General features: G+C 41.8%; 2 protein-coding genes across 4 annotated transcripts in view; both read right to left on the bottom strand.

Annotated features, from left to right (window-relative positions):
• The window catches only part of rnaseh2c (ribonuclease H2, subunit C), a 165,516-nt gene that overhangs the window by 39,294 nt on the left and 98,840 nt on the right, over positions 1 to 27,382 (bottom strand). The window lies entirely within an intron of this gene.
• macrod1 (mono-ADP ribosylhydrolase 1) overlaps positions 1 to 27,382 on the bottom strand; it is a 111,805-nt gene that overhangs the window by 8,391 nt on the left and 76,032 nt on the right. For all 3 annotated transcript variants that reach the window (XM_053428552.1, XM_053428551.1, XM_053428553.1), the window contains 3 exons: positions 8,864 to 8,985; positions 6,579 to 6,609; positions 3,290 to 3,363 (listed from right to left, as the gene is read on the bottom strand). In XM_053428552.1, the coding sequence (XP_053284527.1) occupies positions 3,290 to 3,363; positions 6,579 to 6,609; positions 8,864 to 8,985 (227 nt within the window). The remainder of the gene's footprint in view (positions 1 to 3,289; positions 3,364 to 6,578; positions 6,610 to 8,863; positions 8,986 to 27,382) is intronic.

Raw genomic sequence — 27,382 nt, 5'->3', positions numbered from 1 at the left:
ACAATTACGATCACTTGCCAGAATTTGAATGGAGGCTAAAAGGGAGATAGGGAAATGTGCAGTAAGTAACTACATCCCCTGGGCTACAGTTCGGAATCTCTAACCTCCGCACCGACTTGCCTCCACTTGGGCCATTTTGCAGCCTTTCTCATTCAAATGAAGGGAAATGCTTGTGAGGGAAGATGCAAAATGGCCTCCGGAAAATGGTAGCTGCAGAGAGCTAATTTGTTTAAGTTGAAACATGGACAGATTGTAAAGCTAGCAACAACCTCAGGTGAATGTAACATGCTCGCTCACGACTGGCTGTCTTTACGTGAAGCACAGAGGCTGTAAATATTCCTGTCTCATACAGAAAGTCTGTGTGAAGTTTGATGGAGGCAGAATACATCCCCACCCTGACATGGAATTTGTAGGATTATCCCCGTCTTATATGCTTTTTAATAAATTAAAAACCAGTTTACAGCACAAATAAAGCAACTGAATAAAACAATCACACAGCAAGGTCCATTAAGTAGCTGCTATATAACTTTCAGTCATAACACAGCATCCTCTTCAGAACACGGGGTTAGAGACATTTAAATGTCCAAATGTTTCAGAGCCATATTGACCCACAGCTCATATTGAACATCTGAAATTGAAAGTTCACTAACTACTCTCCTGTGAATGACCAGGAGGTTTGGAGGTGATGTGACATTTTTTGCTTTTCCAAACCCACAGACACATATACAAAAGTGAAAGGGATGGATTCTATGTTAAATTCAACAGTGCGTTTATTACAATACACAACAAGTGCTGGAAATGCTTGCATCAACACCTCATAGACTCCATATAAAGATGGAAAACAGAACAGCTCCCAAAAAGTGAAGCCAAACAGTCTTAATTGCCCCCTGGTGGCTGCCAGCAGTAGAGGTCATAAACCAAGTCTCATCCATGTTAGTGGATGGGACATGGACCAACCACTGATGTGTGTTTGTTGCAAATTTGTTCAATAAGTTTGGTTTCAATTAGTTATTTGATGCTATAAAAACAAGGTTAAACTTCACGATTGACGGCTGAGACTAGCTCCTGATTGGTCGAGCGTATGTATCGGCATGAACTGATACTACAGCGTCATCTCCCGATAATGTCGACGAGGACACTAGCTCCAAATTAAGTCATTGCCACAAGATGACTGCCTTCAAATGCAGGATAGCTGGTACCACTCCCGGATAGTGGGATGAAGTGGAGAAGCGTTGTCCATCTCTAAATACAGTCTTTAGTACAGCTATGGTAAAAAATGAGCATTACGCCGGGTTCACACCGGACGCGGAAGCGACGCGTAAGCGAGGCGTAAGCGCAGCGCCAATCCTCTGGCTCCCATCCAATCCCATGTTAAACCGCAGCGCTGAACACACCGGAGGCTGAAGCGTAGCGTTGTGCCGCGGCTGCCTAGCGCCGTGAAGCGATCGTTTCGGCGTCGAGTCTATTTTTTCCGCTTGACGCGAGCGTATCGCAACAGGAAACACAGTGAAAAATGATTTTAAACGATATAGATGACATATTTTATATGATATAAATGATCAAATATGCATCCCATACTTTGTATTCACGTTCTGTTGTCTTGGAGTTTTAATTTTACCACTTTTACCAACCACATTATTTAATGTCCCCCTCTGCCCATCCACTACAGCCACACAAGCAGTCATAAAGATAAAAAAGAGAGGGGGGGGGGGGGGGGGGGGGGCTACGTATTCTCCACATAGGCTTGAGTGGAGAATACGTAATTTACCCTCGACACCCGACATTTACCGGAGCAAACAGCGGAGAAGTTCTTCAACATGGATGACATTAAATTAATCATTGAAGTGGAGAGGTAACTTGAGTTGTTGATTCTCAGCATATGTTGTATAAAGACAACACCAAAAAAGACACATGTTGGGACGCTGTTGCAGTTAATGTTGGAGCAACAAGTAAGTATATGCTTGAAAAAAATGATTAAATGCCGTTTTTACTACAGGCTGATAACAGCAGAAGTATGTGATATTATTAGTAATGCGCGGCGCTTCGGCGTCGCTTCCGCGTCCGTGGTAAACCCGGCGTTAGAGTCCTATTTAATTTGAAAACGGTTTTCTAAAATCTCATACATCATATTTTCTGGTCAACTTTGACTCCAATATGAAAAATATAACTGAATCTCTTGGAGCTGTCTTGGTTATTACTTTCTTGCAGCACTTTGTCACAGCGTTGTTTGTGTTTTATGAATAAATGATTATGTCTTTATTCCACTTGATGGAGCTTGTTGGCACATTGCCCCTCCTTCAGTCCATTTTGCGCCTTAGTGTTTTTGCCATTTTCAATTTCATTTTCTACATTACAGCTTTCCAAGCCAGAGCGAGCCCAACAAAACACACTGTTAAATAAATCGTCAAATTTAAGCAGTTCAATTCAAGTGCAAACGCAATTTCCTCTGGTGAACAGTCTTATTTTATATGCATGCAAATGAAGTAAGTCTCACAATCTCATTTGTTTACAATAAAACTTTCTGCCCCCATAAAGAAAACACAGTGGAGCTATTTCCGAGCCGAACGTAAGTAAACGTCTCATTGATTTGGCTTTCTGGTCTTATTCTCATCCGTTTAAGGCTTGTTGACTGTTGTACTCTACGGTAAATTATGTAATGTTTAATGTTCGTTTATTGAGCTCGCAGATTGCATCAGTCGACTGGCATCGCTGCAGAGGCTCTGGAGACGCCAGCGCTAACAATAACATCGTCAACACCCTCTCTGGGAGGTGACACAGCCTGGTGCTTACAGAGAGAGAGAAAGATTGAAAAGAGCAGTGGGAGGAGATCTCAGAAGAGAGGGAGGAAGAAGGGAGGAGAGTTAAGAGCATGTAAACGACTGATTGGAAACTTTCTTCTTTGTTCCAATCTCCCATCAGCCCCCGTCTCCCCCTCTGTCCCTCCCCTCCAGTCATCTATTCCATCATTTTGTCTTTTCTTTGCTCGCCGTTTCTCCGGAGAGAAAACGTGTTTGTGTGTGTGTGTTTGTCCCGCAAGGAGCTAATTAAAAAGCAGACTTTGCCATGAGCATGAGAGACAGAACCTGGGAGTGTGTGTTTAAATTCATGTTCAGGTGTGTGTGAGTGTGTCACCGCGTGTGCGCGTGTTCTCTCAATTCACCCCTCGCCTTGCTCTCAACAGAAAACAAAAACAACAGCTGTGAAAAGAAAAATACCTGGAGGAAATGGTAGGGAAAATTTGCCAATCATGCAGACACAAGCACACAGAAACGCACACACATGTACGCACCTTGTCATGATGTGCATCCAGGTACTCCCTCACAGTTGCTAACGCCTCGTGCACAGCCTGTTCAGGTGGATATCCTACAGGAACACACACAACATCAGAAATACACACAAGCCGGAACAGATGCAGTGACAGATCCGTCTGTTTGCATTCGGTGCTGTGCACTGTGTTTTCTTTTTCCATACAGGTATCCATCCTTCCTGTTATTATTCTAACACTTGTGTTTTCTCACTTCCTCCCATCCCAACTTGCTTATTCGGGCGAGATGCAGACATAACACACTTGTTGGGTCGGAGCAGAGAGACGGAGAAAAACTACAGCGTTTCCTCTTTAATTCGTTCAGCTGACGAGACCTTTCGCTGCGAGAACATTATCCCCACTGTTGGAAAAGCAGCACAAAGGCTGAGAAAACTCATCAAGGGGCAAAGTGTTCGGCCTAAACAAACCGCTGTTGGATAATACATTAATTATTCCATACATCAAAACCGAGGGGAATACACACGGGTGAAAATTTGCACTGAACGGTGTATCGTTTAAGTGTAACATCAAAATAAACACAAGCAGTTTTCACACTACAGGAGATTTGGAATAAAGGGTTTTTTCGTGATTTATATTTAATTCGAATAAAGTTTGCCTGAAAAAGAATTACTAGAATTTGTGAATTTACCACTAACTACATTCATCGACTTTCAACAGCAACATCAACTCACATAAGAACCTAATAGGGAATTCTTCCAAAGGAATGAATTTGTAAACATGATGAATTCCAATATGGCTAGTTTGTTCAAATCACATGCTAGTTAAAAAAAGATAATGATCTTCGTTTAATATAAAAAAATCCACAGTGCCTCGAGGCATGAGACAGGACATATTTACTTTTTAAATATTTAATCAAAACCATAATCTTTAGTCAGTTTTAATGATCCACGTGTAACACAAAATGCAAAGGAAAATGTTTCTCACACCATTCACACTGATCATCTATGAAATAACTTAACTATTCCTAGTTTTGTTTCAAAAACATGTTTGCAAAAGGGTCTGGAACCTTTACATTCATTTTGGATTTCCCAAGAGTTTTCATTAACGCTGTGAGAACAGACCAACAACCAATCAGATTAATGAAACAGGGACTTTGTAAACTAACCAAGTAGTTGTTTGTTCCTGTGGTAAACTGTCGATTTTGTTAAATACTTTCACAATAACTGATTTAAGACACTGATCGACTTGATGGTAAATGAAAATGCTTTGGCAGGGCTCCATTTGGATGATTTATGTCCGTCATGAGGCCCAACCTGACCCATTTCAGATAAATGGTTGAGATTGGTCCAACCAGGTCAGATGGTTTCCAGGCCAAAACTTTACTTGAACGTAGAAAAAAAAAGCTTCTACTAAAAGTTATCAAGTCAGAAATTAAATTCTCACCAAAACGCATTTACTGATCTTATTAGTAAATGAAGTGACCTCATATAATTCCTTGGAAATGTCTGGCCACTAAACTATAACAAGGTCTAATCAGCTGGAAGGAAAGTAATTGCCTCTGTGGCTGCATAAATCCTAAACTTTAACTTTTCTTTTCGAATGAGACATTGGAGCGATGACTGGATGCCTGTGACGTGAAAACACTGGTGACAATTCTTTTCTCGTAACGTTTCACTTTCTTCAAAACACATTTTGGTTTTCAGCGCTTCAAATCCAACTTAAATCAAACAGGTGGTCTATAGCATTATTCAAAAACTAATACTGCGACTGGCTGGAAGCCATTTTGGCACCACAGCTTCCTTTCTTCCTCAATTTCATCACATCCCAAAGAGGGTGAACAGGGATGAGCTGAGTTCCAGGGATCAACAGCAGTTAAGTCACAGCTCTACCTGTAACCCCCCCAAAAACCTTTATTATATCCTCTTATCAAATGAGCATAGGGGGAAATATAGATGCCCCCCCCCCCGTGCTATTCAGAAGAGGTCTGAACATATTCTTGAAGAGAATGAGCAAATCAGGTTTTCCATCTTTCTTTTCATCCAGTTGTACTTGCAGACACTTGTATCCTACATCTGATGCAGAAAGCTGCAGCTTGTACTTTATCCAACACCAAGTTTAGGGCCCAGAATTGTATTCATTAGTTGCCAGTTAAATTTAGAATTGATTTAAAAATTATTTTAATAACTTTTAAAGATCAGCCTGTTCAGGCCCCCTGTTATTTTACTGAGCTCCTAACTCCTGATTCTTCAAGTTGTAATTTCAGATGGTCCAACCAACACTTGCTGGTAGGTCCTAAATCAAGGCTCTAACTAAATGTGACCACGCTGTTGCCATCAGGAACAAGAGGCTCTGAAACTCCAGAGAAGATTTCCAAACTTAATCTGCTTTTTAAATCATTGACCGAAACCTATTTATTTAGTAAAGCCTTTCATTACATGCTACGTAAGTGGTTTTAATGGATTTTATTTGTTTTTAACATTTTGTTTTTATATTATTTTTCTTATTTTGGTTTTGTCTTGTTCCGTTAGATGGTGTTGTATTCCCATGAATTTTGTTATGTACTTAAATTGTTATTTATATTGTTTCCAGTAAAATGAGATAACCTTTTGTTATGCTCCAGTTTCACTTACCGCAACAAAACCCTCCAGGAGACAGAAAGAGAAATTCACAGTCACAACAGGAAGACATAGGAAACTCACTGAGTCAATAAGAGCTTTGGCCTTTTCCTCCTTTCAAGCTATGGAATAGTGTGTTGTCAACGGGTCCACCCTGGGGAGTGCTTAAGCATCATCCTTAATTCTCTCTCCTGCCAGTGTGAAGGGGGATTACAGTCAATCTGACACTATCTCTGGTCTAATCTATCTTAATCTGCCAGTCTTAATCCAGGGCCTTAATCAGAGAACCACCTCTGGGCTGCAGGAGGATACTGTGACAAGTGGCACCGGGCGGCTCAGCACTCTGGTTAAACAGAAACACTGATACTGGAAACAAGCATTCTACGGAAAACACAGCCAGTGTGTACAGCGCATAAACACAGACACACAGATATATAGTCGTTGGACCAAAATGGTTTTTCTGTGTAACACAAAAAAACCTCAAGTTTGAGTTTAAAGCCCTGAGCGACCAATAAACAATTGAAGCAAAAAAGGAAGAAAATTAACGTAACTCATACATGCGCTCATGCACTCACTCATACACACTAGATGGAAATGTCACCCATTGCATTGCATTTCTTCTGGTCTGAGGATGAGACACACACACATTTATACACACATACACGCGCACGTGCGCGCAGACGCACACATACACTGACCGTAGATTCCAGTGGAGATGCAGGGGAAGGCCTGCAGAGAAAAGATGGCAAACAAAGTGGTTAGAGTCTGTTGCTGATTACATAACAGTCTCTCTCAGACGCATGCACGTTCACACACACACACACACACACACACACACACACACACACACACACACACACACAGACACAGACACACACACACACACACACACACACACACACAGACAGACAGACACACACACACACACACACACACCCCCCCTCCGCAGGATCTTTGATGATGTCCTGACTGGCAGCCCTTTTTTCCATCCTCTGATTTTCACTTGTACTTAAAGTCCAAACTGTTGATTATCTTGTTAGAGCAGTGTCAGTGGTGACAACCAGGCATTATTGTAGTAGTTAAAAAGATGGATATGCTGACCACCAGAGAGGAAACAATCACTTATTTACTGTATGTTATTATATGTCAGTAACAAAAAGGGAAAGCTGTATTTCAAACCATTTAATCTATGCTCTTTCTACCGCCAAGGGAGTTGTATTTGAACCCCTTCCCTCTTTTTTGTTTGTTTGTCAACAGGGCTACACAAGAGCTACTGAACAGATTTCCATGAAATTTGGCACAATGGCAAAGAAAGAAAAAGATCAGAGGTGTGGATCGAGCATCCCCTTTCTTTAACATTAGATTTCGTTAAGTAACAGGCGACTGTGTTTTCAAAATGAATGTTTTTAGTTTCAATTGTTTTTGTTACTATTGGCAGAGTCAGCAAGAACGACTACAGAAATATATAAATAACTTAAAAAGGTCATAAGGGGATTGTTTGAAATAAAAACTGAACCTCTCCTCTAGTCTGAAGCAGCAGCAGGAGTGATGTTGAGTTTGCATTAGCAGTAACTTAAGACACCTCTGATAATGGTCCAGGGGAGCCATCAGGAGATTAGGAGGTTTGGATCAATTACATAAAATTACAAACAGTAACAGTTAAGTACAGACATGCATCGTTTCCTGCGAGTCCCGTGTGAGTGCGGGGGTAATTTAAAACCTGCTCAGGAAAGACAGTACAACAGTAACAATAAAAACAACTGAATAGAGAGGCCGTTACGGAATGTAAACAGACACAATGGATTAACTGTATCAAAAAGAGGATTTGCAAAATAGAAATCTAAGCAACTGTAACTTGAAGTCATTGAACTCCATATCAGGCAGGTCCATGCCACATCCCTGGCACAGGGTTGAATCATGCAACCAGGAGACTTCAAACTAAATCAAATCTGGCAGGTTCTCAACCTGCTGTCAAACATGGGAGGATACAAGCAGATGCCAGGATGCTCTCTGTGTCTCCAGAACTGTTCTTTTAACCCGACTTTGAAGCTGGCAAGTCAGGGTGAGAGCAGATATGACTCAAAAGTTCCTCAAGAGAAAAGGTAAACATAGAAATCTATGGAAGTGAACCAGTAACAAAAAGCTTTAGGGGGTTATTTAAAAAAAACACACACAACAGTGTTGCTGGGCTGAAATTAGGTTAAATAAGGTTAAAACATATCAACATGTTTGGCTGACGTGCCTGTTTGCCTTCAGCACAATGAATGTCTTGTGTCTCCTGTTGTTTTTTTAATGTGCTATATAAATAAATCAGATTTGACTTGACTTTGTTTGCTCGCACGGTTGCCGTTTTGATTTTAATCTCCAGTAACATCTGTTTTCAAGTCTTGGGCTGTTTGCTTGGCCTGTGGTGATGCTGGTTGCAGCTGTCTTTCTAAAACTGTTTAAATGACTTGCAGTATTTGAGCTGCAACAAGTCAAGGCTGCTGGACTCATTCTGCAGAACCAGGATTCTTCTCCACCGCCGCAGCACAAAGAGCCGCTCAGCTACAAAGTCCAGTCGACTCGATTTGTACGGCAGAACCCCAAACTGGAAAATCACCCGCCTTAAGTGTTAAGATGAAATCTAATTATTCAGTCTCTCTCTTCTCACACCCTGCATGAGTCCTTTCTCATCCCGCATCGCTCTGAAGTTATTTTTGTGTTGCCATAGTGTTTTTCTTTGACTTTAACACCGCGCTCTCTTGTGAAACCTCCTGCCTGATGCGTTTCATAAAAGCTTCAGACGAGTTAACACTGTTTGTGTGTAATTAAAATAATCCTGACACTTCTCTCTCAGCTCTCAGCTTTCTGTTTAAACTCATCACACTGTCCTTGCCCCGCCGTCTTCACCGGTTCCCGTCCTTCTCTTTTTAAATGTAATCTCTCAGGTTTCTGCTCTCATTCATTCTCTCTCTTTCATCCCTTCATCTCTACTTCTTACCACAGAACGTGCACCCGTTTCAGTGGCTGCTTTCAGGCTGTTCTCGTAGCATGACCTCAGAGCGTTCCTTTCCTCCTCTCCAACTCCACCTTGAGCGATCGGCCCCACAGTGTGGATCACATCTGCAGAGAGAGAGAGGTGGAGAGATGATGAATTAAATAAAAATGAAATATACTCTAACCTGAGTTTTGAATAAATGCTTGACAGTCAGTCAAGCATTTATTCAGTATTTATTACAGAAACCTTGTTAATCTCTCTCACATTCAGGTTCAACATTTTAATTTGGGTTATTACTTGCAAAGGTTTAAATGCTGTAATGATCAGAAAACGCATCGCTTTCTTTAAAATGTCCTCAATTGCTGTAGCTGCTCTTTCTATCCTCTGTCTGAAACACTTGGTTTTAGTTTAGGATTGTTTAACCACTTCTTACTAGAAATGCCGGCCAGCATCATCTTGACTACTGCTGAGGTGTTTGAGGAACTTAAGGAACCTTGCCCAGGACTTGAGCCTTTGGCTATTTACTCTAACAAAAAAACGGAAAGGGAACAACTAAAATAATGTCCCCTTAAGTTTAGTGGAAATGAATTTTTGTGTTTTAAAAAAGCATAAATTTGAACCCTGAAACCAGTAGAGTGCATCAACAGATGACACTTGCAAACCATGTTTTAAATCTACTGAAAGCTTTGCACACACGTCACCTCCTCATGTAGATCACATGTTCTGTGCCAAAAGATCACAAGTGCACACTGCTAGACTCTAATATCACCCAGTTGTAATCACTGAAATGGTCGACTTTGTTTTTGTTGGTGACAGAGTCTCATTTTAATTTTCGCATTAGCATCCTCTGATCTGGAACAGCCTATTAATCAGACCTGATTTACCATGGCTCCATAAAGAATTTAGGCTCCCTCAATTTTGTACACTTGTGATGCCATTTTTGCTTTTACTCAACATACAGTAGCCTGCGATGCTTTTAAGTTAATGTGGGTTAGAATAATTGGTTAAAAACTGTAATCTTTCAGAAATCCGATTTCTTACTTTGTAGAAGCCTTTTTCACAGTTACATCTCAGATTCGTCTTGGTTTAGTCTTGAGAAGCTTTGCACACCTGGATTTGGGCAGTTTATCCCATTGTTCCGGACAGATCCTCTCAAGCTCTGATAGATTGAATGGAGTGTGTCTCTGCTGCCATGGCAGGACTCTTCACAGATGTTTTAGGAGGTTTAAGTCTTGAGCTTTGTCTGGATCTCTCAAGAACAGTCAGAGATTTGTCCAGAATAAACTCCGGCAATGTCCTGCCTGTCTGGCGTGAGCCATCACTCCAGTCTCAGATCAACTCTGTAGGAGATTTTCCTTAAAGATCTCTTAAACCTTAAAGTGCATTCATTTTTCCATAAATTCAGAACTTTTCCCCGTCTGTACCACTGAGAAGCACGATGCTGCCACAACCATCCTGCAGCGGAGGATGCTATTTGCCAGGTGATGGGCAAGAGGTTGGATTTCTATCAAAAGAGTAAAATGTTCCTCTCATCAGACCAGTGACTCTTTTGCTTTATGTGTCATTTAAAGGCTGTTTACAAACATAAGAGGGCAGCCGCATGCTCTCTACTCAAAGTAGCCTCTGTCCAGCCTCTTGTAATCCACGAATCTGATGATGGAACACGGCTGAGACATCTTCCTTCTAACAGGTCCTCGGTTTGAGTGAATGTTGGCCCTTCACTCAAACTGTAAGCAGAACTCTAGAATGAGTCCTGTCGTTTCCAAACTTCTTCCATTTCACAGTTATTGAGGCCACTGTGCTCTTGGCAACACTCAAGGCTTTTTATATCCTGGCCCTGTTCAATGTCTCAACACAACTTGAACATGGAAGTCTGAAGAAAGTCTCTTGAACTAAATCGTTTTTCTTTCCTGATTTGCAGTTTGAATTGTGGGACCTTGTAAACACACCAGTGTGTCTTTCAATCCTGAAAGGTCTGATCAACTCAGTTAACCACACATGGACGTGGATCTCTTTTTTTTTACAATTTGGACATGGATCCTTTACTGGATTAGAGATTTCACATGTAATTTCTCTGAGTATTTTCTCTTTGTACCTCCTACCAACGTACAAAGACATTCAGATTGGGGTTAAGTTAATTAAAGACTCTAAATTGCCCGTAGCTGTGAATGTGAGTGTGACCTGTCCAGGGTGTTTCCGCCACTTGAATGATGTCAACTGGTATTGGCTCTCTCCACCGCTTGACCCTCAAATTTAAGATTAAATCCACAACACGGTAAAGCAAAGATGAATTAAGATTTGTGTTTTATTAAATTGTAAAATATAAAAATTTACAGCCAAGAGAGGGAATTAGGAAACTGTGCAGTTTGTGATCTGTGTTATCCTGTGCTCCCACACAGGATTTCATTAAATATTCTGGACTGAGGAGGAATTCTTGAGTTTGACATTTATTTATTCACTGGTATTATTAAATGTCAAGTTTAACAGCACGTGTGTACTGAAGACATAAATGCACCACTGTCACTGGTTAAAATGCTGGGTTCAAATACAAATTTTGAAACATACAACTGGGAAAGAAACCCTGAAACACCTGAATGTCCAGGGCGTTTGTCATTAATTATAAAGTTAACTGTCCGAAAAAGTAGATTTGTGTCCAAATTGGGAAATCTGCTGGTTTGTTGGGCGCTGTGAGCCAATTAGCCTGATGACCTCTGGCTTGGCTGCCAGAGGATGTGTCAGGATGCCAAGGACGCTCTCTCGACTCGCTTTAATTGATCTGACAGAAAAGCTTTAAGAGTGTGTCTAGTATTACACAAAATGAAAGGAGCTTTTTCTGTGCCTCTCAGTAGGTTTACAGCTCAGATTTCTTTTAAGGTTTCTAATTGCTCGTTGCAATATTATATAACCTATGTTTTTCTGTCAGTACCTGAAACACTTAATTAATTCATACCGTGTTTCATTGTCAAGTCAATAACTATTTTGTGCCTGAAAAAAAAAATTCAGTCTAACTAACTAAATAAACAAAGCATAAAATGAACTAAAGTGCGTTGAACTGAAGGCAGAGAGGGAGGGAAAGAAGGGAGAGAGAACCTAAGGAAGAGAAAGTGAGTGTGGAGGTTCTAGCTGCAGTGGAGATGGAGTTTAACCAACCTCTGCACGACTACGCCAACGCCACCACACATTCTGATGAAGCTCAGCGTGTTGCTCTCAGCTTGAATCCCAACGGTGTGATAAAACCTAGTTGGACCACTGCCTCAGATCGCAAAGAGAAAAATTCCACCAAAACATTTAATCTAGTATTGAGACTTTTCTTTCCAAGAAGATCTCAAGGTGTGAAAACGTCTGGGGGAGGGCGTTGTTTCGTGTTTTTACAGATAAATCCTGAAAGTTCAGGTCTTGGTTCAAGAGACAGATTTGTGGGGCCTCTGGACTGAGCTGCAGCGATGCCAGATTTGACTGACACCCAGCAGCCCAATCAGACAAAGAAGCCTGACCACCATTTAGGAGAAGGTTTTTGACTGTCACATAACCTCACTAAAGCTGAAGTCTGGACATTTTCCAGAATTTTCCCATAAGGGCTTTGAGTGAGAACACAAATGTTCGAGTCAGTTGCTTTGCACATTTCTGGCACGTTCTCTGTCAGCCCTCTCGTGAAATGTCTGGAAAATGTCTTATTGAGCCCATGAGAGACCACAGCAGGAACATTTACAGACAATTCACAGCAAGTGAGTGGCCACATTGATGATCTTTCTAACATGCAACGGACATGAAACTAGAAGAATTCTAATATCTCAGGTTGTAAAAAAGGTGACAAATACTGTAGCCGATGCAGACAAAGATATCAACCTGGAAAAACATCAGGATATGAGAGCCTCTGGCGATAAGGGCCGGTGTCAATGTGCTGTAAACAAAGATGCTGTGCTTTCTGCAGCAGAATCTATACGTCATTTCCTGCCTCCTGCATTTTCTACCAAGCACCCCCCCTCGGCTTAATGCTCTGAACATGTTCCCATTGATGTGAACACGTCTGACCTACGCGTCTCCTGCTGGGTTCTTCACATGTGAAAGGCAAACTCAAGACCCACTCTGTGTGTGGCCACGGGGGGCTAATGCCTCACGGTGCTTACTTAGAATTACAGAATCTTGCCTACTTCTCAAACAAGACGACGATTCCCAGTAAAACAGGACAGGGAAATATCTATTGATAATATTTACACAACATTAAAATCATTGAAGGGCAGGAGTTCCTCTGTTCCTGAAATAGGGTCAGAAATAGGGCATTACCCTACTGGGCAAGATTTCTCTTTCACAATTCAAGACAATATGAGTCTAATAATTGATTGTATTAAGATGGACTTAAATAAGCACCCTTCCTCTCCATCTCTCACACACACACACACACACACACACACACACACACACACACACACACACACACACACACACACACACACACACACACACACACACACACACACACACACACACACACACACACACACACACACACACAATTAATAAGCTGCAGATTGCGCAGCAGAAGGCGGCCAGAGGAAGTTCTTTAATCCAACCCTTGGAGGATGGGAGACCATTAGGCAGAGAGATTTACCTCAGAGTTTGGGACTTTCTCAAACACAATCTGGTGATCCCGTTCACAATCAGGCTTGTTTGTTGTTAAAATTCTTAAAGCCACTGACAAGGAAATCCTGCCGCCTAACCACAATCAATGGAGGATATTTGGTTGGCAATGCAGGATCCGCTCATTACGGCCAGCCAGTGAACCAGAGCTCCTGCTGCCAGAGAACTGTTGTACTCTGTTTTTTCTTTACAAAGCTGGAAGAGAGGGAACTCTTGGGGAAAAAGGAAACCTGGTAACAACTTTAATCTAAAAATACTTCTTAAAGATGAATGTTGTAATAAATATTCTGATAACATTCTATAATGTTTAACACATTACTTTCTTTGACACATATTTTATAGAAACTTGTTGACACAAACTAACCTGAGGTAGCACCACTAGTCAGACATTTGAAGGTGTTTGAATACAATTCAGTACAACTGAATAAATGTTTTATTAAATGTAAATGGATTTTCATGCCTATAAAAACAACTCATAAATTAAAGGGGCTCTTTTATTATTTCATTTTTTCTTGGTCGTGTGTTTGGTTCTACTCTATAGACTGGAAAAAAAAATATTACAACCTCAATTGATACCGATCAGAAAGGCCAACTTGCTTAAAATTATCCAGATCATGTAAACCGGTGTACAATCGGATTTTAGGACAACAGTTGCTACTTTACACATTCAGCCGACATTTTTTTGAAAAAAAAAAAAGCACTGACCTTTAAGCTCTGTTTTGGTCTCCACCAAATTACACCAGGCTCTTTTGCCCCTAAATGCTCCACTATATTCACCAGGGTTTAGTCCCTAACTTTGACTGTCAGCAGTGAACAGTGGAAGATTTGTTCCTCAGTTAAACACATGCCTGCAATCGTTGAAGACAACACCGATGAGAGCTGAGAGTGAACCTATACCCCAATAGCAACAACAGCCATACACAGACCCTAAAAGACCCTAAAGTGCTTTACAGTACAAGTCACATTCACCAATGCACACACACATTCATACAACATCACTTTATCCCATCACACAGAATTCATACACTGTCAGCAGGTTGAGTATCTTATATATAAGAGAGGAACTGGTGATCAAACAACGCTATCTGGTTAGTGGATCAGCCACAGCCACCATAAGATGTGACGCTTCAGCAACCCGCTAGGACCAAAAGGGCAGGGATGAAAGCTGTGACACCGACTGGTAAGAGAGAGTCCTCAGAAACTTTGAAAAACATGACAATCCATCATCAAGATGCTCGCTTATGAAGGAGAGTGCAGTCCCTGAGAAATCACTTAGTCTGAGAGCATAAACCCACACAGAGAGAATAGTCAGGGTTCCATTCAAAGCCTGCAAATTGACAAGGCTATTACACAATAATATTTTCCGATTGCATAGATCATTAAAGGCTTATTCTGAATCATTTCTTTCATATCTCATGAAACAGGAGGTGGATCCACAAAAAGAGCGGAAGAATGTGGAACTCCTGTTTCTCCAGCTCCAACTTGGTGACCGGTGTAGACTAATCCCTGGGTTATTTAAATTGTTAATATTAATTGTAACTTCATGTATATTTCTACAGACCAAATTGATTTTATCGATATTCATTGTGTGCAACGTTTTTACAGCCGTGTTTGGGAACTAATAAAACGAGCTCTTGAAGGATGATTCCAGGCAGAATGATGATTCCAGGCAGAATCTCATAATTGTTTGAGCTGCTAGAGTCAAATGATCAACAAAACATTTATCTTTTAAATCTTAAAAGACCAAGAAAATCAACTAGTTTAGAAGCTGGAAGCTGTGATTCTTTAGGGCATTTTTGCTTGATAGTTGTTCTATAAACAATTTATCAAAACAGTTGCAGAAACTATGAATGTTGTTAGTTTTTAATGACAGCTTGCTTAGGATGATTAAGTAATAATATCATATCATAGTATAACCCATGCTTACTTCATGTTTCATTTGATTTTTTTAAAAGCTTTTTCATGTTCATTAGAATTTTTGTAACCTTTTTTTCTTGAGATTTGCTTATTATTCAAATGTCCTGGTGAAAAAAATCTTTCACAGTTCATTACAAGCACTGGTCATACACAAAGCAACTCCATACCACCTTAAAATACCCTGAATCTAAATGCTGTACAATCCTGAAGCTGCTGAGAGAGCCTGAGAAAACCCTCTATTACGCTGTCACATCAGGAAAAAAACCAAGGGTTTAAAACTGAAAATTAAAGAGCTTCCATGGGACTGGCTATAGAATGAATCACTATTGTGATTCATCACTTGGTGAGCAGCAACATTTTTATTTATAGTGTCTGAGGATGCTGCAGATGACTGTTTAAATAGCAGCGGAGGCAGATTAGAAGATGTGAATTAGTTCAAACACGGAGCAGATAAAACACTCGCGGACACATGAGTTTAATTACTGAAGTCAAACGTGCAGTCAAGCATGGAAGGACATTAACGAGAGGACAGCATGAATGGAGAGGAGTACATTGTGGTCATAGTATTACAGTTTGGCACATATTTGCTGTCCACGTATTTGCGTGTGAGTTGTGTGACTGTTTACGTTGTCGTGTTGAGTGTGTGTGTGTGTGTGTCTACCCTAAACTACTCTAGTATACTCGAGTAGCCCACAGCGAGTTTGTGCTCTCCGGTCAGCCGTGCCAACACATCCGCAGTGTACTCAGCGGTGGCCGGGTTCACAACTCAGTCATTTGTGTGTTTGTGTGTGTGTGTGTGTGTGTACGTGTGCATGTGTACGTGTGCATGTGTTTGTGTGGGTGCACAGTGCTGTAAGTCTTGTGCTGGTTCGGTTCAACAGTGGGTCACTTGGTGGTCATTCATCTACATGTCATCTGCTAAATGTCACTGCCACACACACACACCCACACACACACACACCCACAACAAATATATACTCGGTTTCTGGTAAAATTTAATTGTAATCTATAATTGCCATGGTGATTTGTCCTCATTGCTAAACCAGTCATCTGTTTTTCTGCCCTCAGTTTTTTGTTTACCAGGGCCATTTCCTCTTTTCCACTTTCTCTCCATCTTTCCTCATCTCCTCTCCCCTCCATATCTTCCTTGCTCTCACTCCATCTTTGGCTCACTCTCTCTGTCCTTTGTCATCACTCTCTTCCCTCCCTCCCTCCCTCCCTCCATCACCATTACCTCATCCAGCCATCCCACCTCTCGCCCCCATTACCCTCTCCTCCACTTCGTTTCCGTCCCTTCTTTCATTCGCTCATCCCTCCCATCTCCTTCTTTTTCCCTTTTCCATTTGTCCCTCTCTCTTCTACTTTGTCCCTCTCATCCCTCCATTATCTGTGCACCCCTGCATCCTTGTCTCTCTCTCCCCCCTTTCCTCTATTAGATATTTCCTCCTCCTTCCTTCTCCTCTCTCTCTCTCCGTCACCTGAGGTAGACAGTTCTGTCAGGAGTCTGCCTTATTTACTGCGTCTCTTTGCTCCTGTTTACATTATCGATCGGCAGGGTTGCTTTAGTTCCACCATACATCAACACTCCCTCCTCCTCCTCCTCCTTCCCACCCCAATGTTACGGTTGCTGGCTCATATTCCCCTGAAACAGCGAGGGGTGGGGTGGAGAGATGGAAAGCTAGCGGAGCATGTTGGGATGTATGAGGGATTTATGTGTGAAGGAGGATGTTGTGGTTAATGTGCTATGGGGCCCGTGCGAGCAGCAGTATTAAAGGGAGGGTACAGATGTGCGTCTTCTGAACATGTGTGTGAAACTGAGAGTAAGAATGTGTATGTGTGTCACGATTTTCTTTTTTTTACGGGCCAGACGTGACAATCTAGTCCTCTAGGCAGTGGAGCTCTGGCGCCGTGCAGTTCTATAGAGCATGGTCACACGAGGCTGTTGTCTGGTTATGAAATGCTCTCTTCGAAAATCTAAATGTAAATATAATTTAAACTACATGGTCAGAATGTGTGGACGACATTATACCTTTAATGTGAATATAAAACCTTTTCCAATGGATGTCAGTTGATGTTTCATGACATCTCAAAGCAGTTTTAATGAGGGTTAAGGTCAGGGCTCTGAACAGACACAATTTTTCTTCCTCACCAAACTCAGAAAATCATTTTTTTTTGTGGAACTGGCAGTGTGCAGGGTTAGAGTGAGCTTTTAAGTTCATCTTCGCAAACATTTCCTTCACAGTTCTGCACCAGATCCAATTATTGGTTCTTCTAGCTTTTCCTTTTGTTGGAGGAGTCGGTATCTTGACTATTCTTAGGAGTTGATATTTTTTCATCTGTGTCCAGCATAAATTGATGCTGAGACCTGATCCCTGTGATAGATATTATCAGTCTTCTTTTGTGCATGTTTTGGTATTTGGGAGGAAAGGGGGGCTCGGCTCTGCTACCCTAGTCTTTGAGTTAGTGTGCTATGCTCTTGGGACATGATCCAATCAATGGTGAGAAGAACCTAGTCTCACTCCAGACTCGTTTTACAAAACATAAACTCAAACAGAAGCTTGGATGATAGCTACAAACTTCAGTGAAATCCAACCAACCTTAAGCCTCACCTAGAACATAACAGGTCGGAAAAAACACAGGTGTCTGCATACTTTCGTCCACTTAGTCTACATGTGTGCAGAGTTAAAGGTAAAAAGTCATGATCAGAAAAGTGTTAAATCAAATTGTGCACCCTTTTCTTATAGATGACACTTACAGATGTTCATGTTATTGCAAATAGCCTTTCTGTCCTTCATTTATCATGACAACCTCTCATCTCTTCAATGGGTTTGTTGTTGAGGATCCTGAGAGTGGTTCTCGAAACCTCAACCGCAATCCCGTTTATTTGTGATGTGTCGTTAGCACTTATCAGTCCACACTTCATTTCTCAGAATTCTCAGCAACAAATCGACCAAGTTTGAAGTACATCAGATGAAAGGTTGTCGTGATAAGCAAATAAGACAGTAAAATAGATTTCTGGAATTGTTAGTGGCATTGAGGTACAACTTTCAAACCATCTAAATCAAATATGTTGGACTCGCATGCACCAATAAAATTGCATCTACCTCATCATATCAGGTATACAGAAATCTCTGTATGTCCCTTATCCTGTGTTTTTCAGTCCCTGCCTCTGTTTGTTGATTAATGAGGCAGAAACTTAACAGACCAGCTCGTTCATGCTGATTTTGCACAAGCATTTTTTCCCCCAACAAGCAGTTTTTGACCCAACAACAGCTATCATAGTTGCACACGGTGCAAAAATTGCGGATGTAATGGCCACATTTTATCATGCTGCCTGAGGTTAAATATTTTTAAATTGTCATTTTATTAACATGTGCACATGTTGAGCGCTTAAACCATTAGTGTAAGGTATGCAGAGAGGACATTTCAAACTGCCTGCAGATGAACATTAGTGTGCAGTATGAATGAATGGCCGTTATTACCCTGTGACTGTGCGTTTCAGTGAAGCAGTGGGTCTTTGCTTCTGTGGGGCTGAAAAGGTCGAACGTTCACACAGAGGAGGGAATCATGACCTATTGTTCAACACATGTGAGGCTATTTGGTTTTTGCCCTGCAGACTGTCTTTCCAAAACCTCTGAATAACAAGCTTCATTGAATCATAATAGGAAATTCTATGTAATGAACTGACTGTATCTAAATGTCAAATAATCTATCTGTGCAGTGCTCTCGCTGGATGTCTGATTGTTAACTCCTGCCGCTCTTGTTTTTGCTTACAGGCTTGTTTAAAGGCAGCAGACCTTTCAAGCTCCAAGCAGGTTTGGATGAATTCCGCCCTTTCATTGAATTTCGAAAGCACTTAGCTTAGCACAGCTAGTTGCACAATCAACATCTACATGTTTGTGTGTCAGTTATGCATATGTGTCGTGTGTAAACTTCTTTTGCTCGGTTTCATATTTTTATGACACTTAAAGAACCAGTCCTCTATTTAAAGGGCCAGAAAATGTCAGAGGGAGCTCACGTTAGAATGCAGCAGGAAAATGTCAGGAGAATTAACAGGGAGCGCTTCTAACACCCAACGGATGCAAAATCTAGAAACAAATAAAAAAAAACATCAAAAATATCTCAGGATGAAAGAGGAGCCATATGTGAAAGACAACCCAATTTTCCAGATATTTTCTGGAGTTCATGTCTGACGTTTGCAATTATTTATGTTAAATTACCAAGTATTTTATAGAACATATACAGTATTTCAACATGAACTAGAGTAAAAATTAGTAAAATTATAAGTTTTTCTTCAGTAAAAGCACAGAGAGGTTTCATCATTAAAACATTTTGATTAAAAGTTCTTATTATGGAGGCTGAATGTTCCCACTCAGTTCTTTTTTTACACATTATATATATATATGAATTCGATTTCACACTTAAATCTAAGCAGCAATAAAATGTTGCAGCTGATTAAAGTGGAGCTAACTTTACTGACCATTTATTTTTATGCACAGCAAAACATAAACCTGATATCTCCAAAGTAACAAGTATCCACAGTGGCCAGATAAATGTAGTAGAGTAAAAATATGTGATGAGAAAATGAAGTACTAAGTAACAAACAATGGAAACACTGAATTCATGTGTAACTAAGCACATTATATCATTAAATGTTCATCAAACATTTTGAGATCACTTTCCCTGACTAGTGACAAGTATATAAAATATAATTTAAAGTGAAGCACAGAGTGGTCAAGCGATATCTTTGAACAGTGACACTGACTAGTTCAATGAGTCTCACCTAGTATATGTTTTTTGAAAGTTGTTCTCACTTAACCCATTCACACCAACAGTAACATTTCTAAAGGATTCAGGTGAGGGGTGACGCCTGCCTGGAGCATGAAGGAGGAAGGACATGACGTAAAGATTCACATGTTTCTGTCACACTGACACCGGTGTCGGCCAAAGCTCTTGTATCTGGTTCCAAGTTCACATATCTGTCAGCTTCTTCTACAGGTCTGACACCTAAAGATATTTATATTGTTTTTTATTTCCAGTTTTGCATCTGTTGTGTGTTAGAAACGTTTTGCAGCTGTACTCTTCAAAGGGTCACTCTGACATGTTGAAATGGGGCTGGAATATGTCGGAGCAAATTACTGAATGAATGAAAAATTAAAGGAAAAATGTCCAGAGTTCAGTTTATGTCTGAAAGCAGCTTTACATGGCCCCTCTGCTCACAAAGTGCTGATGTCCACTGTAGCTCTGCTCATCAAATTGATTAGAGTACTTCCATCAGTTTGTAAAAAACACAGTTCAGTCTGATTACACTCCTAACATTGCACTTTTATCAAACTATGGATGCTCCGATCCACTGATCATCTGATATTTGCAGTTTGATCAGTGATCTAAAAAGACAGATCAGATGATATAAAACTTGCAAGAGCAGCTGAACCATTTCAGCTGAGGTGGGAAAACTTAGATACTCCGTCTTCACATTCCTATTTCCATGTGTGAGTGTGTGCTTGAGATAGATAGATAGATAGATAGATATCTATCTATCTATCTATCTATCTATATATATATATATATATATATATATATATATATATATAGAGAGAGAGAGAGAGAGAGAAAGATAGAGAAACCAGCTGTGTAACTCTCAGGACGAATTAAAGAGCTGGCACGAAAGCAAATGACCATATTGAAAATGTTCCAATTCAGAATTGATAAATTGTAACGTTGATATTTTTTGACAACTCCAGTGGCTCCACAGTTCATATTGCATGCATAAATGGCTCTGGCCTAAATGCTTGGTAGACCGAGCTATTGCTTTAAGGTGGTGTTGGGAAGTTATATCTTTAACGCTTTTTATCTTATCTGGTAAAATTATTTTCCCGTCACAAATAATCATCAATAAATTAAATCGTCTGAACAGAAAAAGTCGGCGCTCCTCGCAAAACTGAGGGACGATTCTTTTTTCAAGGTGTAGTCGGCTCAGCAACCCTATAGTTTTTCAAAGTTAAAATGCTGTCCTAGTTTAGGGTTTAGAAAGACTTATAAAATGCATTCAGGATATTTATATTTCTCTATTTTTTATTTAAAATTCTAAATCTTTAAATACTCTCTAACCACTTTCTATTCCCCCCCCCCCCCCCCCCCCCCAAAAAAATAGTCCCCGTCACAGGTGTGACTGTCGTGTGTGTGTGTGTATTGGCAGGCCTGTGTGTTCTCTCAGAATTGGGCGTCACACTGGTATGACCCTTAAGACAACTTGACAGAAGGCCATCCGGTGACACCCACCCAGTCTTTTCTTCTTTTTTGGCCATTCTAGCATTTTTTCCTGCTTTTTTCCCCCTTCCTCCCGTTCCTCCCCCCTGGTCTCTCACCATTCTTACCTGGGAGGCCACGAGTTGGTGCCCCCTGCTTTTCAAACTCAACAGCCCTCAGCCCGTCCGTCCATCCTCTCCCCTCCCCTTTCTCTGTTTCTTCTCATACCTCCATCTGTTCCTCCTCTTTCTTAATCGGCCTTTAAAGCAGGAGGCAGGCAAAAGGCTAGCTGCTCCTTTGTGTGCCGGGCCTCAGTTAATGCTCAGCCAAGCGGACACAGCTCTTAAATCCGGGGCCCGGCTTTGGCACAAAAGGAGTGCTCGGGTCTTGTAAGGGGCTCTAAGGCTCTCCCTATCTTTCCACCTTTCTCTGAAAAAGACAGAGGTAAAGTTATTCTAAACAGGAGGACAACAGTGGACAGGGCGAGCGAGATGGCAAAGCTAGAGCGGCCCTAATTCTCTTCATCCAAGAGCAGCAGCACCAAAGTCGTTCTCTACTCGCTCTCGCTCCGGCTCTCAAACTCTTTTTCCCTGAGCCAAGCAACAGCCGAGCTTTTTTTATTTGATCCCTGTTTTCTCCTTCAAGGCAAATTAATTAACTGAATGAATTAACACCAGGGCTGCTGCTGCTGCTGCTGCTGCTATGATCATCATCACGCTCCTCCTCATCAGCAGCAGCAGCTTTGATGAAGCTTTTTAACACCAAGTAGGGTCACACTGCTGACGCCGAGGCAGGAAGAAGCAAAGACGTCGGCAACCTTGTAAAAAAAAAAAAAACACTCCTCCAACTCACAAGGTATCACAGTCTGAGTGCTACAGTCTTTAGCCCAAAGCCTTCTCAAGTCTCTTGGCACTAAAAGAAACCTCACTTCTGATGACGGTAGGAACACGGGGGGGGGGGGGGGGGGGGGGGGGATGCTGAGGGGAGCTGTGGGGAGCGCGATACCAGTGAGGGAGGAACCAAATGCGGGCGTGAGGAACGAGGGACCAAAAAGAGAGGGGGGTGAAGAAACATAGGGCGAACAAGCGGATGAGGGGAAGAGGAGGAAGTGAGGTGTTTAAGTTGCTGATCGCGACAGGCAGAAACAACACGTCTTCAAAGAAAGGGAAACCGACAGGAGCGAGCGTCAGGGTGACAGGCGGAGCGGGGAGACGGAGGTCTGCGAGGAGAGAAAAGGGGGGAGTCCAGGGCAGTGCAGTGAGGATTTTAATTAGTGGTAATTGGCCACCGAGGGAACTGAAACCGGGAGAGGAGAGAGGGAGGAGCACAGCAGACAGTTTTTGACAAGAGTGATATCTCTCTTGCTTTGTACCTCTCTATTTCCTTTGGCACTTTTTTTTTCCCCCGACACAGGCCTTTCCAGCTCCATCTTGTTTTCCCTCCATCTTTTTGCACCTCCGACTGCGTTACTCCCACGCTTCCACCAGCTTCCCCCTAAATACAGTAGACTGCAAACACACTATACGGGATTTGACAAGCGAGACAAGATAAACCAACATGTGCAATTGCGCTGTAGAGATGTGAAAGTCGGAACTGTTGCAGCTTTACAGCAGTGATCAGCTCGTTGTTTGGCTTTTTCCAGACAAATACATCCAACAGCAGATAAACAGTTTGTGACTATAGCTGGTGAACGTAGGTTGCCTCTGCTGAAATGTGTCCCTTCGTGTTGACTGTACTGAAATGACTGTGAAAACTAATTTCCCTCAGGGGACAATAGAGTCCAAAGTCTAAAGTAGTGGAGCGTTTAAAGTGCCATGACTCCTGAGATGGTTTCAGACATGAACTCCAGGGGATGCCCACACAACGGGGTCTGGACTCTTAGGAACGCAGCAGGAGATTCTCTATCCATTTAGGAGCGTTCAGGTCAGGTGTGGCTCAAGGGTTATCGCAGCATGCAGCAGGAGGTAAGACGTTATATATATATTTGTGTTTTTTGTTAACAGCATTGGCCTAGGCCCGAATCACCAAAACTCTCAAATCTATCTTTCCCCGTTAACATTTCGTCTGCATCTTCTTCGTGTATTTCACCTCTTTTTCATCCTGAGTTACTTGTATTGGTTTTTATCAGTTTTGTGTCTGTTGTGTGTTGGAAACGTCTTCAACATGCCCACTTGCTCGCAGGGAATTCTGTGGAGCATCTCCTTCCGTATCGTCACATGACCTCACTGTGACATTATGCAGAGCTTATAACTTGAGGGTTGGCAGGAAAAATTCATTTTGCATTGACATTTGAATTCTCACATTTCAGCCCCTCTGGATAATATCAGGAGATGTCAGTGTCTGAATGTCTGAAAGCAGTGAAGGAGAATGAACGTGCTGCTCTGTGCCTGCTGTGTTAATAATAGGCAGCTGTTTTCTAGCGAGTTTGAAAAAACAAACACATGGAAGGTGATAATATGTCACAGTTCACAGTTTGTTAACAGTGGCAGTTAAAGGTGCTTGAACACGGCTGAAGACTGTGCTGAACGCGGGTCGACAGCAAACAAATGTGAGCAGTCAGACAATTACACAGGTCACACATACGTTGGAGTTTCAGCCCTTTATTCGCAGGTAAAACTGAAAGAACACACGTCCCTGATATCATCAACAAGAAAGATGTGCAGGTGCAGCTTCTGTAAGTTTGCCGCGCAAATAGTTTTACCATTCACCTTGTTTATGTCGTGCAAATATATTTGGCCGCCCAAGCTATTTGTTTCCGACCTGCACAACAGATCCAAATAAGTCAATGCATCTTTTTTTTTTCTTTCTTTAAACAAAAAAGCTGCAGCACGCAAACAATGATATATCCATGCTAAATCCATGAGAAACTATTAAGCTGTAACAATACACTGCCTGTTGAGCTATAGAACTACTTTTCTGCCTTTGTGTAACGTTGGGATAAATACAGAAAACTGTTTATCAGCTGATCTCTACAACAAGAGTAAATGCCTTTGCACACCAAATGCATTTTTAACACGTTATTAATCGGCAGGTTTTTAATATTTTACAAATCTGTGTCCAGTCAATCCATGTCTTCACATCAATGAAGCATTTTCAAAGAGCAATATTGAGGTTTTGTATTTTTTCCCGGACCGAGGTTGTTTCGCGGTAAACAAGGATATTATGTAGCCGACATGAAGTTGGGTCCAAGCGAAAGTTGACCAAGAAATTGAATGAACTACATGTGCACAGTTCAGAATGTTTACAAACAAACTAGATCCTCTTCAAATTAAATACTGAAGAAAAAACCAATGACCTTGGTGCCAGCTGCTGCAGCAGTTCTTCAAACTGTCCAACGGACACCATGAATTACTCCCTGATGCAGCTGAGGTGCAGTTTAAGCCTCTGAACCAGTTAAACTCATAGTTTTCCTCACTGTCATCAATAACCCAGATATCTCATCTTTCTTTTCTTTCACTAAGTTAAAGGAGCAGCTGGTCATCAGAACTTGATGTTGACTCCATCTTTCTTGTTTTGCGGCACCTTTTAAAAAATTAATTAATATGCATTTTTATTCCAAGAATTGATTCCCTGTATATCTTGAGCATAATGTAAATTATCCCTGGCACCGGAATTCACCTCAGAATTATTTAGCTATTTTGTGCCTTTTTTGGCATCAGAGTTGATGTGAAGAGGCCTTAGGTCTGTAAGGAGTGACGTATCAAAGCAGAGGGTTAATGCACGTGAATAGTGACTGAGTTCTGACCTCATGTTGTCTATTTCTCTCACCCTCTTTAGACTCATCCCCGGTTCCTTCCCTCCCCAGTGAGTCACAATGTCTTCAATGTATTCTGGTGGGTTTGGCAGGGGAGCGAGGGGTGACTGGGGAACAGGTTAGCCGTGTTTATCGGTACACAGGTGAGCTCTGGGGCGCTGAGTCGTCTGGACAACACCCTCTGCCCATGTTCCCTTGTCTGACAACCGCAAAACACACACAAACACACACCTCGACGTGTGCACATCGATGTTACAGCCCGCACGTGCCTCACAAGTGAACAACATGCGAATCGTATGCACACGCCAACAGACCGCTCCTAATCAGACCCTCATTTCCAGCGGCTAATATGCTCCAGAGCTGACAGATTGCTGATTTAACTGCCTTTAAGTTTCAGTTAATATGTGAATTTATGCAGGGCCTGCTTGAACATTTCCAGCTGTCATTTGCCAATATCCCAAATTGCATGTGACTCTTTGCTAAACAGCAGCAGTAGTGTGCCATGCGCTCTGCGTGTTGCTAGGCTACGGCACTGGAATGCTGCTGGCTAAGTGGCTGAGGGATCATCGATGGACACTCTGCATGGAGGGCTGGCAGCAGGTCCTCTGGACCATTTGGCAACTTGGGAGTCAGACTCAGTTGAAATCTCACATCTGGTGGCGAGCCCATACAAATCCAGCTCAAAGTGCCGGCTTAGAGACTGGATCTGTCTGTCACCCTCTCTGCCTCGCTCCTGTCGACTTCCATTTCACGTGTCGACTTATCCACATTTCTCCACACAGTCCCCCTCTTGCTTTGCTATCTCTCATTTGCGTTCCCCTCTGTTTTTGCTGTCTCGCCTCCCCGTCCCTCCTGCTGAGAGGTAATCAAGTCCTGTTGTGAATGTTTAAGCACTGGAGCAGATGCATGTTGAATTATTCTTGGGACTTAATATTTTGTCTGGGGAGAAGAGAACCAGTCTCCTCTCCACATGCTGGGTAATGGCAACGCACACCTGCCTGTGTGGACTCAGGCGTACGTACACGCACACACACACACACACACACACACACACACACACACAGTTTGTCAGTCAGTGAGTCAGAAGGACACTCAGTCAAGCAAATATCCCGCTGACAGATACTTACAGGTAAGAGTGATAGGACCTGACAGGTACCATGAACTGTGTGCACTGATACACTCAGAACAGTACAGATTGCATGTGCACAGTATCAAACTGTACAAGCGAGAGAAACTCACATGCACACAATTCCAAGCTCAAACACACACACACAACCATGCACTCATAAGGACACACAGCAGCACTCACACACAAACATTACAGCGGAGATCTCCTGAGTTACACAACTGAACCAACAAAGGAGAGCAGACAATGTTAGAACTCATCTCCTTATTATTCCCTCCTGTCATCAGCTCCCGTCACATCCGTCCCCTCCCCCACGCTGCTTTGTTTTTTATTTTCATTCTTTTTTACCATTCTCCCACTCCTTCCTTATCTATCTCTTCCACTCCTTCTCTCCATTCTGCCTTGAGCTCGTCTTTGTTATCGACTCTACTTCCTTTTTCTCCTCTGTTCCTTTGTGAACTTAAACTCTCCATTGTATACACTTAGTTCCCCTTTCATTTTTGTTGAACACGAACGCACACACCTGGGTGGTCAATATAATCTTTGTAGCTACTACATTATTACAGGTAATACAAGTTTATGCATATATATTCTTATACAGCATACGTTGTAGTGCTGCCAACCAACTGTCAACAGACTTTTATTAGTATATGGAACTCTTTAATTCCCATTTTGAGGACCCTCTGCTACAGCACTCTTTTATGCTTAATGTTGGATACTTGAAGAAACAGACGTTGCTTGTGTGTATTGTTATGTATGGCTTCTGAAAGCTCATGGATACAGACGAATCCTAGCAGTAACACTGGAAATAGTTGGGGCCAGTGAATCTAATATTTCA

This window comes from Pleuronectes platessa, chromosome 8, assembly GCF_947347685.1.
Source record: "Pleuronectes platessa chromosome 8, fPlePla1.1, whole genome shotgun sequence".
In the NCBI taxonomy this organism is placed as follows: domain Eukaryota; kingdom Metazoa; phylum Chordata; class Actinopteri; order Pleuronectiformes; family Pleuronectidae; genus Pleuronectes; species Pleuronectes platessa.
Note: the sequence above shows the minus strand (reverse complement) of the source record. Positions and strands in the feature narration are given on the sequence as shown.